Source organism: Styela clava, chromosome 3, assembly GCF_964204865.1.
Source record: "Styela clava chromosome 3, kaStyClav1.hap1.2, whole genome shotgun sequence".
Taxonomy (NCBI): Eukaryota; Metazoa; Chordata; class Ascidiacea; order Stolidobranchia; family Styelidae; genus Styela; species Styela clava.
Window position 1 is genome coordinate 24,964,718 of NC_135252.1, and position 15,545 is coordinate 24,980,262.

Genomic DNA, 15,545 nt, shown 5'->3' on the forward strand with positions numbered 1-15,545 from the left:
TTTCGGTTTTTATTCGAGGGGGAATTTTGTCTGATTTTGCAAAAATTGAAACAATGGTTTGTTCGCGTCGAGGAAATGATGTCATTTATCCTTTATATATTTTTGTGATATACTGTGTGGAATAAAAAGAAATGTAAGTTTCAATAGAATTTATCAGTGATTAATATGCAACTATGCTACAATACTATGCCACACATGACCCTGGGAAGAAGATAAGATATATATATAATTCAATCATGATCTTCACTCAATCCAAATATTGTTCAGTTTCAAATGCTATGCTTTAATCATAACACACAGAAATGCAACTAATTTATAATTTTTTAACAGGGTTGGCTTCAATGCATTCTGCATCCACTATGTCATATACAGTGAGTACCTTGGGTGGAGTGGACGTGTATTTTTTTTGTCAGAAATTCTACATTTTGAAAACAAAATTATTCAATGAAGACCATTCAGTGGATCGGAGTTCTACTCCTTATTGAAGGTGGGTTAAGCATTTTATATATTTTATAAAGATTGGCTTTTTAAATATTCTTAGGAAATGATTTTATTACTCTATTTAAATTGAGTATTTCATTTTATGGTGAAGTAGTTTACCTGTATATACTGATCATTATTCGTATTTTGCCAATGGTTAGCACTTTGCAGTAAGAGTATGAATAAAACGAATATTTGAATACTTTCAAAATTAGTTATATTTAATATTTTAAATTTTCAATTTCAGAAAGAATTTAATATGTTTCTATGTTTAATTTTTGTATTTCAATAATCTGAATAGTTTAGCAAAATGTTCTCGGCGATGAGGCGCATCGTGCTAAGCGTTAGGACTATGTGAAGTGTCATGGGGTTGGGGACCAATTGTTCAAAGTTAGACCAGGTGTAGCCCTGATTAAGATACCTCGCGTGAGGGCGGTAAAGTAGCCACCTTGTAATACTTCGTATTATTCATAGATTGTAGTTTTTTTTGTCTCGTGGCTGTAAATTCAAACAAACTTATTTATGCAACGTTTCCGCAACTTCAGGGGTTGGCTCACCCCTGGTTAAGAAATCCTACCCAGGGCATGTAAATAACCAGGGAATGCCTTCATTTTAACAAGGCTCTAGGCCAGCTATCACTTATAACAGGGGGGCCAACATGTCGATCGCGATCGAACGGTGCATCACCATGTCTAGATTAATCGATCGCGTCTTATGTTAGGTGGATTTGATAACATTTGGTAACTCAAAAATTTGCCTTGATCCAGTTTCATTCAGCACTATTGTGAACGATTCCATGGAAATGGTTTCGATTTTTTTTGAAAACTGAAAAGTTGCCAATAACGCGCGCAATTGCCTTCTGCTAATATCTCCGATTGTTTCCACCGGCGTGGCGTCTTATTTAGGCCGTCAACGCCTTTATATTGGTGTTTATTCTCTTTAAATCACAAATTTGTGCCACGGTAGCAATGATAATTATCTTATTTTTGTACTGGCACGGAATTGTGAAAACTGTAAAAGTCGCCAAAAACGCGTGCAATTGCCTTCTGCTTAAATCGCCGATTGTTTTCTATTAGCGTGTTATTTAGGCTGTAAACGCTTTTACATTTACAATAACAACGATAATTAATTTATTTTTGTACTTGCACGAAATTGTGAATTCGGTGAAAGTTATTATACGTTCATCGGCAGCGAGATTCTAAACACAAATGTAAGAGTAAATCCGCAATCTAAATTTTTTGAGAAAAAAGCGGCAATATAAAAACTGAAAATAAAACCGTGAACAATATAAGTTCTAGGCATTGAAAATCGCAACATTTTGCAAAATTTGGCAAAGAAGAAATCTTTCTAGTTTGGCTTAGTGTTTAGTAAACATTAGGTGAGGTGGTAAACAATGGGATACTTTTACTATTTTACCGTGTGGAGAATGCGTTCGAAATTACAAAACAATTAAACTAAAATACAAAAAAATTTGACAATTTATACTGATTCGACACTAAAATCTATATAGGAAAATTCCGTTTGGCTTTCGGAGCATTTATAATATTATAGTATTTATAATAAGCATATTTTGATATATATATATATTTTTAGGCCATATTTTTGAAATAAATTATCAAAGTAGGTATAGGGGCCATTTCAAGCAACTGTAGAATTTTACCAACTGCTAAAAGTGTAGTGAAAATAGATGTTTTGTGTTTTTATGGCAAAGGATTCTTGAATTTTATTGGACTGCATTTATCTCACTGAAAAAAGTTGAAAATTCACCCATTTTTTATGACTCACACAAAGTGGTGTAAAATGTAGAAATTTTGGTACTCCCGCTGTGTGTGTTTGTGCCAGGTTAGGGTTAGGGAACAATTTATTTCGATTTTCCTTATTTTAGTTCTATTACGGGACTGTCTGTGAGCCAAGTGAATACCCCCTGTCCATTGCTTCCAGTTCCTTTATACAATTTGATGTAATGTAGGCGAACAAAATTAGTAATCTTCATATGGGTACACATGGGCCAAAATTTCGATATAATTAAAATGTTTTATATCAACTCGTTAGGCAAAGTGTTTGATTGTCTTGCACAGTTAATTTATTTCAAATAGATGCTTTGGAATTAAGTTAAGAAAGCTTAAGTGTTTGAGATGCAGTCGGACATATCCTCACTTATTTAATGATGTATTGCCAGACTTTCAAGAGATGATAGAGACTGCTGATCTAAAGTGGAAAAATATTCCATAGTGTCACGTATCATAGAGTCACAAACAATGTGCACATTTAGGGCTATTATGAATGAATTGAGTAGCACATAGTGGGGCCCTTCAGTCCTTTCTTTTTGCTTCCTGCCTGAAAATAGTTTAGGCTCCTGCTGTACCAGTGCGACAATTTACAATTTTAAAAATTTATTTTAAAGCCTTGTAAAAATGATCTTTGACTTTTGTAACCTGATAATCCAAGAACAACTTGATTCTCATTCTGCTAATTTCAGGAATCTCGAATGTGAACGGGCAGAGTTGTGGATCGTTCATAGATAACATGGGGGGAGAAATCAAGTCTTCAGCAAATAAAAGTGGATGTAGTAATTGGGGCGGCTGTGAATTGATGTTTTTATTCAATCGCAGTATGGATCAGACGATGTTCAGATTGAATTTCACAGAGACGTTTGTTTCAAAAGGAAGGTTTTATGTTCATATTGGAGCCATCATGAGTGGTAAGTATTTCATAACACGAGTTAACGCATTATGTTCCTCAAGGTGGGTTTGTGTTATTTGAAACAATTTGGTTTAAACTCAGTCATGGCACAAAAGATAGCAATAGACGTGATGGCACGAGTTTGATATGCTATATAAAGAGGAAATTTTCGAAAATTGCCAAAGTTCATTAAATAAATGAAAACGCGTGACATTTGGTTGTCGATTTATGGTTAGAAATTGGTATATGCATTGTTAATCAATGCCTGTTCAAGTAACTGTAACTTTCTGTATTAATTATTGCTGAACTTGGTATGGTATTTCGTATCATCAATCTAACTTATACCTATTTTAATCAAATAAATTTGTCCAATTATTCTATAAATCCCAAACTGAATGTAAAAGAGAATAGTTCTAACTTATAACGCCATCTATGGTCAGTTCATTTATCTCAACATACTTTATTACAGATGGGAACTACATTTCCACACTCACATTTACTCCCCAAACTGACCAGGAATGTTTGATATACAGCGAACTTGGTATTTGCTCAAATAAAGTGGATACAACATGTAAGAATAAAGACTGGGTAGACGTGACGGGCATTATGGTAATGGGGATATGGGTTCGGTACTATTGCGAGCCTTCCGAGTTTCGATTCAAATTGACCTACGAATACATCGATTGCAAAACAGGTGAAACTATTCTTTATTTCGAGTTTTGTAAAATCTCTCTGAATAATTGCTCCAATCTTTGATAAGCTAGTTGTATCTGTGAAAGGATCAAGATCTATTCAGTTTAACATTCACTACTCGCTTCGTTAAATGCTTTTTTATTTTTATAAGAATTATGTTTAGTTATTGCTGTTGCAGTGTGCTATACTTTGGACTCCTCTGTTTATATTCCGTCCTTGTTACATTATTGTTCTTTGTGTTTAAACACTGATTATCGTCAGGCGACAATGGAATGCATCCGTCTCATTATATTAGTTACTAGCTGTTACGAGTATTAGACGGTGGTTTGATTAAGTTTGGCTGTACTACATGAATCAATGTAATTATTCTTTTGTGTTTAAGTCAAGATGTGTTTTAAGTGTCCTGAAGCCATAACATTGGTTATAATAAATAAACTGTCACAGCACCCATTTCAATATAAGCCTCATCAAAAAGTAAATTTTGTAGAGCACTTCCAGACTTTCTTTAAAATATGATTCATATTTGAAAATATTATTTTCTGAAAAGTGAATTGTTCGTTTTTGTCCACCCTAACACTAATGAATATGTCGTTATCACATGCATACCTGGACTATCTGGATTTTGAACTCGTGATCTCTATTCGGTGAAGTTTGAAAAATTAACGATCGATTCACGGTTCTTCGGTTGTAAAATTTATTTACTCCCACTGCAAACTCCCTCCCCATTTTTGACTTTAGTTTTTTTAACGCTTTCGCCTTTCCCTTTAGGGGAAATTTTGGACGCATTCTTGTTGGAGTTCCTGTAAAGAATTTTCGGGTTATATATCCATTGAGAGTCTGACATCCCCACCCCGGACTCTGTGAGACTCAAAATTTCATATCCAAATTCGAAAAGTTCGAAATTCGAAAAAAATATTCTGTAAAATAATAGCAAACTTTACTATATTGCTCTGGTTACAAGAAATTAACTGCTTTTAATATCTTATATAGGAACTGAAAGACATGGAATTTGAACCTGCGACCCCCAGTAAAGCTATCATGTGCATTGATTAGTGTGTTTATGTCCACTGACCAATATCGGAGGCATTGTCCACTAATCGATTTCCATCTTATATTTCAGGAAAAAGACTTGAACCACCAACTACCACGGCCCTACAAACTACCACGGCACCAACCACCCAAGCAAACAAATCCTACCATACGACCTTTAACCTTGTATCCACTGAATCAGATTCCGGCAACAACCCTCTCACAACGATTTTGATAATAGTAGGATCTGTGATAGCAGTATTGGTTGCCATATTGATAGCCGTTGCGGTCGCAGCCGTGATTTATTGGAAAAACAGGTAAAATGAATTATTTTATCACACCCCCTCCCCCGCCTTATTCCTTTCACATATTTCAACTAACTCTGTGTTATTGTTACAGACAACAAGGCCAGGAAGAAAGTATTGCAATGTCGAGCCCAACTCATGAGTACGAAGAGATTCGCGAACCGGTAGATCAGGGAGGTTATCTCTCACCAATGCCAAACCCCAACGTATCTGTTCAAATACCGAGTGCTTATGCCGATCCCCAAGATCCTGATTATATTGTCTCAGAGGATATTTACCCTCCTGCCATACCCCACCCAATGTACGACAGAGTAGAACTGCTGCCTCCCAGCAATCTGCCTACTGTCGCCTCAATCCCGGGCACTTCTCATCAAAAATCAAGTGTCGACGGCATTTATACCGAGCCCGATTATGCCCCGCCAGGAAAAATTACTGTCCCGCACAGATATGATGAGAATTTGGCCTTTAGCCCTTCCGTCTACGATGATATAGCCTAAAGCAGTAGCTTCCAACTTTTTTTGTGGCACGACCCATTTTGAATATTTTCTAACATTCCATGAACACTTTATACGATATTTGCTGAATGTAAAAAAGAAACGAGAGAAACAATATTAAAATTAAATTCGATTTCTAGGAATACGAACCTCTTGTGGGTCGTGACCCCCAGGTTGGGAATCACTGGCATAGAATGAACTCAAATCTAATGAGGCAGAAAACTTTTTCTCCTGTTGAATTCAGTAACTTTGAAACCTTTATTTTTAAAAAAAATATTTAAAAAAAAATAAAAAAAAAATTTTAATTTTTTTTATTGACATTGATTTATAGGAGGGAAATATTTTTTTCATTTGATCTCTGTGATTTACAGAATAATTCAACCATGAACGAATATTAATTAACTTTGAGCTTTAAGCAGGATGAAGGCCGTGACTAAAAATATTAACCTCAGAAATGCCTCGACTAAAAATTTTTGACTCTGACAATGCCTTGGCCAGGCCAAACAATTTGACTCCGACAAGGCCTTGGCTAAACAGTTGCACCCCAACAATGCCTTGGTCAAACAATTCGACTCTGACAATGCCTTGGATAAACAATTTAACTCCGCCAATGCCTTGGCCCAACAATTTGACTCCAACAATGCCCTGGCTAAACAACTTGACTCCGACAATAACTTGGCTCAACAATTTGACTCCAACAATGCTTTGGCTAAACAACATCACTCCGACAATTTTTTGGCTAAACAATTTTGACTCTGACAATGCCTTGGCTAAACAACTTGATTCCAAAAATCCTTTGGCTAAACAACTTGACTCCGACAATGCTTTGACTAAACAACTTGACTCCGACAATTTCTTGGCTAAACAGTTTTGACTCTGACGATGCTTTGGCTAAACAACTTGACTCCAACAATGCTTTTGCTAAAAAACTGGACTCCGACCATTTCTTGACTAAACAATTTTGACTCTGACAATGACTTGGCTAAATAATTTCTATTCCGGCAAGGTCTTGGCAAAACAAATTCACTTCAGCTAAGCCTTGGCTCAACAATTAAACTCCGGCAGGGACTTGGCTAAACAAATTCATTCCAGCAAAGTCATGGCTTAACAATTTGAATCAGATGATGCCTTGGCTAAACAATTTGAATCAGATGATGCCTTGGCTAAACAATTTGACTCTTAGCTTTAGACTCTGAAATCCCACTCCGGAGATTTTTAACGCACAGTCGCGTCTCTAATACCTGTGAAAAAAACATCAAACTCTTGACTTCCCAGCCCTGCTTCGAATCAACGTCTATTGAGTGTATCTGTTTTATTTCACATCATCATATTCTGAATTTTTTATTGATATTGATTGAAATATTCATTTTCGGCTCTGTGATTTCTTCAATATAATATTTTTTTAATATTCCAGCAGCCAACTAGGTGAATTTGTCGTCGCATGGACGAAATAAATGTCTCGTTAATGGCATAGTTATCTTTGAAACTAGGATATGTTCATCCATAATCAAGCTCTCTACCGTATTCATTTTTTGCATCATTTCATGCAGTTGAGAATTGGTCTTTTATTTTAATTGTATTCCTTTCTGTGTAAAAAACTTTGGTTTTGTCATTCTGTATTATTCGTTTAAGTTCAAATTTTTTAATTTATTTCGGGGGAGAGGAAAGTAGATGTGATGGCTCAATCACATGGCAAACCGAAGCTTTTTTCCAGTTATCAGTCCAGGTCAGGTATAAAAACAGTCAAATAATTATTAGTTTCAAATGAATGCACTTTGTGCTGGCTGATCATGCATTGTATACTATTTTAATTGATTTTATTTGGCGCGCGGGTGAGCAAATCAAAAAATTATATGCTGACCAATTTCTTAAAGTTTTATATTTTGCTCAGGAATCTCTTGTTTTTCTGATGTTTTTATTCGACGTAAAATTCAACCCTACAAGAGGCCACAAAATTTACATCGCTGTCCGTCAAAGGGCCTGGTGTCCATATCCCTCAATATAGGTCTTGTATATATTTCCTGTTGTCGAATAAAACTCCAACTTGAAATTTTAAATACAGTACTCTTCAATTTATTGACCCTTAACAAATCTCTGGACAAGCATACGCATTAGGTCTGGCGGTTTTCCACGCACGAGTTAACAAATCAATGAATTTTATGCTGACCTCTTGAAGTCTTTTAAGTTTGCTAAATATTTTGTGTTTTTTAAATTTTCCAGATAAATTTTCTTTTTTTTTCTATATTTTCTCATAATCAGATTTTTATTGGTATTTTTGATGTATTTGTTGACATTTTCATTGTTTTCCACCACAGACAACTATACTAGTGCCTTAAACCAGCGCCTTAGGCCACTCGGCCACGCTACCCTTGCAAATATATCAGCTTTCATGAAATATCGTAGTTTTCTTGAATCATTGCAAGGACGAATAAGACTGTTTCGAAAGTTGCATGTTTGAACCTTCATTTAACCATGCTCGAGTTACCGGGATTGGTGCTCGGCAATTCAAAGCACTGGTCGTTTTTTATTTTGATAAATACGAAACAAAGGAATTGTAACGTCAGGTTTAATGCTCTTTCATCAAAATTTGTTCTAAAATTTTAACTTATAAAATATCGATTCTGGAAGCCGTGGCGACCGAAACTAGTTTAAAATAACTGTTGTATGAAAATAACGACTTGAATCGCTTGACTCAACCTGATTGGAAATATCCTGTTTTCAGCGATTTGATTTTGTTGATGAGTGAAATAGAAATCTATTTTATGTGGATATAAGGCCTGGGGGATGTAGCTCATATGGTAAAGCGCGCACATAGCATGCGCGTGGTACCGGGTTCTATGCCCGGCAGCTACACAACTCTTTTGGAATATTTTTCATTTGCAGGATTATTTAGTGTTTAAATCAATACATACTTTTCCAAATTTTTTAAAGGCCTATGTACTATTTCGCAGAAGATTACAGAAATCAAATACAACCTAAAAGGTATCCACGTGAAATCAGCGAGGTTATAAAGTTCATTTCGCGCAGCACTATATTCTCAGAATTAACTTAACCGCAGGCATGACTGATTGAGTCTGATTATCAGGATGTTAGTTGGGGTCTCGATCGGGCCGTGGGTCGAGGATAGGAAGGCCGAGGTGTGTAGGGCAGAGGGTCCAACATGGCAGAGTGAGAGGCATAGGGCCTTGGGTCAAAGATAGAGAGGCTGAGGTAGATACGGCTGTGGATGGAAGATAGAAGTATAGAAGTTTTTTCAAAAGCAGTCATTAAATATTTCGGGACTCATTTTCACTTCTGGTTAAACTTTTTTAAAACTCCTGGCCTCCTGAAAGCATGCGGTGCTCCCGTAGTTTGTGCATCAAGATGGGGCACAACCTGGGCAAAGTATGTGTACCAGGTTGGGGTTATCAGATTGTGCGCCATCTTGGTGCACATACTACGAGAGCGCCAAGAATGCATCTGAAGTCAAAAAAAAATATTTTCTATCAAAGTTTAAAATAATTTTTGTTTATTTTTATTTAACATTTGCCAGACAACTTCCTTCAGAAAGGTCAAAAGTGAAAAAAAATTCTTTGAATCAACTTGGCGAAAAAATATTTTTTATTCAGGGTATCGTGTTAACCAGTTAACTAGATGAATATTTTTAATTCAATACTGCATGAATTGCATTAATATGGATATTTAAATATTGTTTACATGAAGTGGACAGATGAATCGTTTTGTGATTATGTTGTTGTTGTTGGTATTCTTCTTCTTTTAAAAAATCGCTGATCTTTTTAACTACACGATCAATTGCTTTAAAATTTCCCGGTCAAAGATTGTTGTTGTTACTAGAAGGCTATTATTTTAACTTTAAAAAACTCTTGTAGATTTTGGGGTATTTCTTTGTTTGTGTGTCCTGACGTCATCAAATCAAAATGCGCACTTTATGACGGTTACCTTGTGGCCGTGAAGGCTGCGGTACTGGTAGTTTACTGTTGCAGATTGCATACCCGTTTGACTTTCGTGTCAATACATTTTAGCTTCGCTCTATTATTTATTAAGTAACACAAAGTATGACGTGGAAGAAATTTAACTAAAGTTGGATGTTGTTTGCGCTCTACTTTTGATGATACGTCATGTGGGCGAAATGTGTTGTGAACACATTATAAGATATTTATTACGACACAACTTCAAATGTCTCCTATCTTTTGGAATGGCCGAATAGTGCTATATAGACTCTCTTGATGGGTTTGATGCCGGAAATCCCTAAACCCTGTTTGACATTTGATTAAATTCAAAAAAATGTTGAGAAATTTTAACTTTCTATTCTTGACCTCTGTCTTATCTTCCTCCGCCTAGCTATCAAATTAAATAAAGACTCTGTCATATTAATGACCAACCACGAATATTCTGATGTTATTTATTTCAGTTTGGGTTGTAAGGTGGAGCAATAACTTATCGTAAGATAAACAAAATCAAAGAAAGAGATGAAAAAATTTGGTGTTTCAGGTGAGGTAATAATCTCTTCTGGCAGGGGTCTCACAAATTTTAAAATCAAAGTATCTTTAATAAAAATGCTCAAGTTCGTGCCAGTTTTTGATAATGATGTTGAATTAAAAAATGATTCGGGGGATAAACAAATTATAAATGTTGTTATACATGAGAATAAATAAATTAAAGGTCAAGTAATAGTGAAATATTTGTTTCATTAATAATTAAATCATCAAATCGAGCAACACCCTTACTCTTATAACCTGCTGCCCCTATTGCCCTCGCCTAGCCAAGCCTTCAAAAAATTCTGAACAATTTACCATCGTGGCAGAAATCACTTAGGATGAGACATCTATGAATTCTATTTTCCCAGCAAATGGTTTTAATAGACCAGGTTACCAATTGTATGGCATGAGTTAAATAATGGTGAAGAAATACTATAAGGAAAAATATGTAGAAGCAATTTACTTATAAGACAAACCTACTTGTGTGGCCTTTCATTTTGAAAGGGATCGATTTCATTTTGTCATAAAATATAAGTAATTTACTCAATTCAAGATTCACATTTTAAAATTAAAATTATTTCAGTGTGACTAAAAATGAAAAATGTAAACTTCATAAACAGGTAATTTAGTCTTCTCTCATGAATAATACGCAATTTAGTAGAATTAAAAAGTGATTAAAAGTGAGCATATGATTTCAATAGACCAATTCAAAGCGTGGGTTACTTTTTGCACAATTGAACACATTCTCTGCCATCTCGATTCACTTTGGTAAAGCTAATGCAACTGTAATAGAATAAAATAAGTAAGTGAAAAGTAGAAGCAAGTTTCATTTATCAAGACAAACATACTTGTGTAAACTGTTGAATAAAAATGCACAAATAAAATGTCGGTATTTTAACTTCCATAAGCACGCAAATTAGTCTTTTATGATAAAATCATTAAAAAAAAGTCATGTTTTGATGCCTGGGAGACAGACATTGCAATAAAGAGTAATTCAAGTTTGAATCATCTGTGGGTTGTTTATATTTTATGCGTAATCAGAAACGGGCCAAATATAACTCTATTATTTAGGAATCGATAAAATCAACGGCCATAAAAAACGAACAAGAATTTTGTTAAAACTGAAAAAGTTTATCTACGCACATTACAGTAAAGTCATTAGAGTGTTTTGTCTTTTTACATCAATCATTCCGTCAAAAAAGTTCACTCCGGTTTTAAGCTGGTTTTATATTTCACAAATCACACCGTTGAATACCCAGGATGGTATTCCATTGAACATTCCCTGATCTCCCCCTGAATGTTTATTGACAGCAACACCGACATTTGTCCACGATTCATCGGGATACGGATGATTAGGATACCACACATCATTTGCAAGTGTGATATTTTCTCCACTTGACAGCAAAAGCTGATTGTTCTGTAACAATTAAATAAACAGTAATATCTGTTTCGGTTGTTGAAATTGTATGTAAACCAGAAGAACTAGAAGGAATATTTGTAAATCTTTGACTCGGTGACTCAAACGGATAAAACGCTGCAGATATTTCAGTTCGTGACTTATCAAACTGACCTTATACAGCATTCCAGTCCAAATGCCAATCCATGACCAACCGGCAGGTACCACAGGACCTAGATGAGTGAGAAACATTTGGTAGTGAGTGATGTCGTAAATATTCGCCGGTTTCCCGATGTCCATTGATTTGCAAATTGGTTCGGCATCGTTGAAGGTGGTGTTGTCCACAGCATACGTAACAACTCGAAAGCATTTCGAATTGTATTTGAAGTCACATTTAACTAAAAACATTATTGTGGGCATTGAATATTTCATGTTAAGAAAGACGAAACACCTTCAATAATGACTTCGAAAATCATGGAATAAATTTTTAGATTTGGATAATTCCTTAGTTCAATGAGACTCCTCTTAGAAATACTGCATTCTATTAATTCTAGGGAGAGAAAAGCCGATACGACAAACTAATAACGGTGAAACACATCGAGTTCAGATGGCGAGTTTAGATGCATGGTTGGTGGACGGCGTCGTAATTTAAACGAGAATGGCTTAAACACCCATCGACCACTAAGAGTCCAAGACATGAAATTAGCAATAAATCTAGTTCCGAACAAATAAGTCTTGAAAATCTGATTCTGACGCTATCACGGGTGTGGCAGACTATAATAAACACAAATATAAATTACCTTCAACCATTTCCTTCTCATCAAGACTCTTTTTGATCAGTCTCGCAATTTCTGTAAAAAAAATTGATATATTTTGTTGGGTGTAGGGTAAAGACGTTGTAAATCAGTTTCCGTCATATTTTAACGTACCGTATTTACTGACCATAAGGCGCATCGGGTTATAATGCGCAGTGTCACTTGTTTAGATTGGGTTTTATATAAGACGCAAGGAACACCGATAGATTTTGAATGTATGCAATAAAGCATTAAGTGCTACCTGAGCGATACATTAGATTAGGCATTAGGTGCCCGCATTTAAGGCGCATGATCGATTTAAAAGAATGTTATGTAAACCGTGTGGTTCGTAAAATACGTTACATACTATATCTTTGTTGTAACTAAGTGACTTTTCCAATCATAATACAAAAACGTCGTCAAAAAATCTCTTATAAAATATGAAGCCAACTTGTTTATTGCAGTGACGGGGTGGTATATCTAGATATAAGGGCATTGAATCCAGCTAAGTTGGAATCGCATGTTGAACATTTCAGGTTCAAACTCCATGCTCAACATTTAACTTAGGTTTTAATAAATTGATATAGCAATGACTGTAACGCCAATATCTTGTAGTATAATTAGTTTCTTCCGCTAGTTGGCGGTATGAAAGGTAAATCGAATGCCATGTTTAGTTCTAATTGCAACACACCACCTCAAGAAATAAAAATCTTGAGTTGATAGTGCGCGTCTTTCTGGGAGTCCAACCTTGGTTGTCAGGAGTATCCCCATACTTTATCTGGACAGAGTCCGCTCTTCAAACTTTACTAATAATCAAAGTTCTGCGCCAACAATGACCAAACGATAAATTCTTTCAAAATACTAGTTTCTACCAGTGAAGACCAATAACTCTTTCTCTGTGAATACGTTGATTACCATACACGACAAATAAAATTGCTGAGCATCGCTTAGTTAATTATCAAAAGTACCTTCAGTACGAATATTGTTCAAAAATCATTTGTTTACTTCCTAAAGTAAATATTTATGAATTCGAATTGAAGAAGGAAGAACTCACCGGATCCATCGTTCTTCTGTGAAATAAATATAAAATGCAGATGATTAGTAAAGTGATTATAGCACGTAAGTTGTTGATATTAGTTGTGTGGCATGCAGAAGTCGGATCTGTCAAACCCTAAAAATCCGAGGCAAAATATTGAGACCAAACCATGAATTGTTGTTATGTCTATCTCGAACCTAAAAGCCTCTAGTCTCTCCAAATTGTAGCTCTATATATAAAAGTGTCTCATTGTTTAAAGCCTTGTTTGAAGTTTAAATGCTGAACACCAGCTAAAATTACAACTTAATTTTACCTTGCAATCTCCAAATTGGACAAGTTTCCCATCCACGATCTTGGAAACGCAGGATCCAGCTGTCAAATAAAAAACGCGATATTTTAAATAGTAGAAGAGCAAAATCTCACCTTTACCACCAGAAGTCTGTAAACCAATATTTATAAAATAATTGTATCCGGAACAAATCTTACCTGGAAGCTTTACTTTTGCAAACAAACCACAGATGTGAGAAATGAACAAAATAATTTTGACAAAGTCCATATTTACTTTCAGAAAAGATTGATGACGCAACTAAAGGTTTAGCTAAAAGTAAATATCTGTAAATGTCCAAGGTTATTTAAAGATTTAGCAACGCCTTGGGAAAATGTCTTGTAAGTTCTTAATGAGCTGTTGAATTAACTTCATTTGTTAATATTTATAAGAATTTGCTCATAGCAAATCAATATTTATGAGTGAGTGGCAAGAGATCAATTACGTGTAAGGAAATGAATTATCGATTAAATTGAGACTAAAGGAATTCAAGTCGATGTATAAAAGTCCGTTTTCGCCTTGGCGCTGCTGTGAACACGTGATACATAAACGAGATAACGAGTGCTGCTCTTCTGAACGAGCGTTACCTAACCTTTGCAGAAAAACCAGACTGAGCTTCGCAAGCCTAACGAAACACAAAATAATCAATGTTATATGAGAGCTTGTTTACTATAGCCGTCTGGAACCTTTGTTTGTTTATTATGTGCGGAAAACTGTTTCTCGCTCGTTCAAATTATTTCTCATTGAAGTAATGACAAGTTCTTTGTATATTTCTAAGCTTTTAAATATCTAAAGCAGGGGTGGGCAACATACGGCCCGCGGGTCGGATCCGGCCCGCGACAAAATTTTGACCGGCCCGCCGACTGTATCCAACCTCACTCTGTAGTGTGGTCCGACGCATCATTCCTGAAAGTTGCCGATCACTCCACTCTCACCGTACTGTCAGTGCGAACTGGGGAAATAAACAATCGTCTTAGTGAACAAACAATTGACCTCTCTCTCCCGACCTTTGACCCCCGAAAACGTCTTCTTATACTTTATCATTGCAAAATTGTCGGGGCTTATACTAAAAGTGGTTTCGCGAGTTGGCGCTTGTAAAATGGGGTATGTGTTTGAAACCATCATTATGATTCATCGCATACAACAAATATGTTTTTTAAAAATACCGGTAAAGAATTTTGGCCTAGTCTATCAAAGTTATTTCTACACTAATTTTGTTACTGCAATTAAATCAAAAACCCTTAAGAAGACAGAGTGATCATTGACTTATCTAATTTCTATTCAAATTTCCGAAAAACAACTGAAAACTAACGAATAGAGTTCAAAAACGAGGTAATGTTTACGACCACGCCTGAAAATCTGTCTGAGTGAGAAAATGTCTGAGCAGATGCGAAAAGGGAGAATTGTTACGTCACTTTTTGCATCTTGCTGATTGGTGAATGTCACGAAGTAAACAAGGAAGTCGATGTTCGGAGAAAGGTCCATTGCCTTAGCGCACTTGGTAAACAAACAATATAAGGTCAAAGCAGAGAGCGTTGTAAACGTTCCCCGGGGCTCCCGAAGTATGCGAATCAAGATGGCGGACATCGGAATGTAATATGTGTACTAGGTTAGGGTTAGGCCATAATTTTAGGTATAAATACTACGGGAGGATCTTGGCTAGTCTTCGAACTGATAATAGGACTAAAATAGGAACAATTGGATAAAAAATTATTGCCTAACCCTAACCTGTTACCCATGTTACGTTCCGATGTCCGCCATCTTGGTTCGCATACTTCGGGAGCACCCATTCCCCACTACTGTTATCAGTTATATTTATATTTAGAATCCAAA

The 15,545-nt window shown here is 35.7% G+C and overlaps 1 protein-coding gene across 1 annotated transcript; it reads left to right on the top strand.

Moving 5' to 3' along the window:
* The first annotated feature begins 2,991 nt into the window (after positions 1-2,991).
* Positions 2,992-5,896, top strand: LOC144420829 (uncharacterized). The gene is made up of 4 exons (XM_078110505.1): positions 2,992-3,181; positions 3,632-3,856; positions 4,976-5,201; positions 5,284-5,896. The coding sequence occupies exons 1-4, from the start codon at positions 3,007-3,009 to the stop codon at positions 5,684-5,686; spliced, it is 1,029 nt and encodes a 342-aa protein (XP_077966631.1). The 5' UTR covers positions 2,992-3,006; the 3' UTR covers positions 5,687-5,896.
* Positions 5,897-15,545: the final 9,649 nt, after the last annotated feature.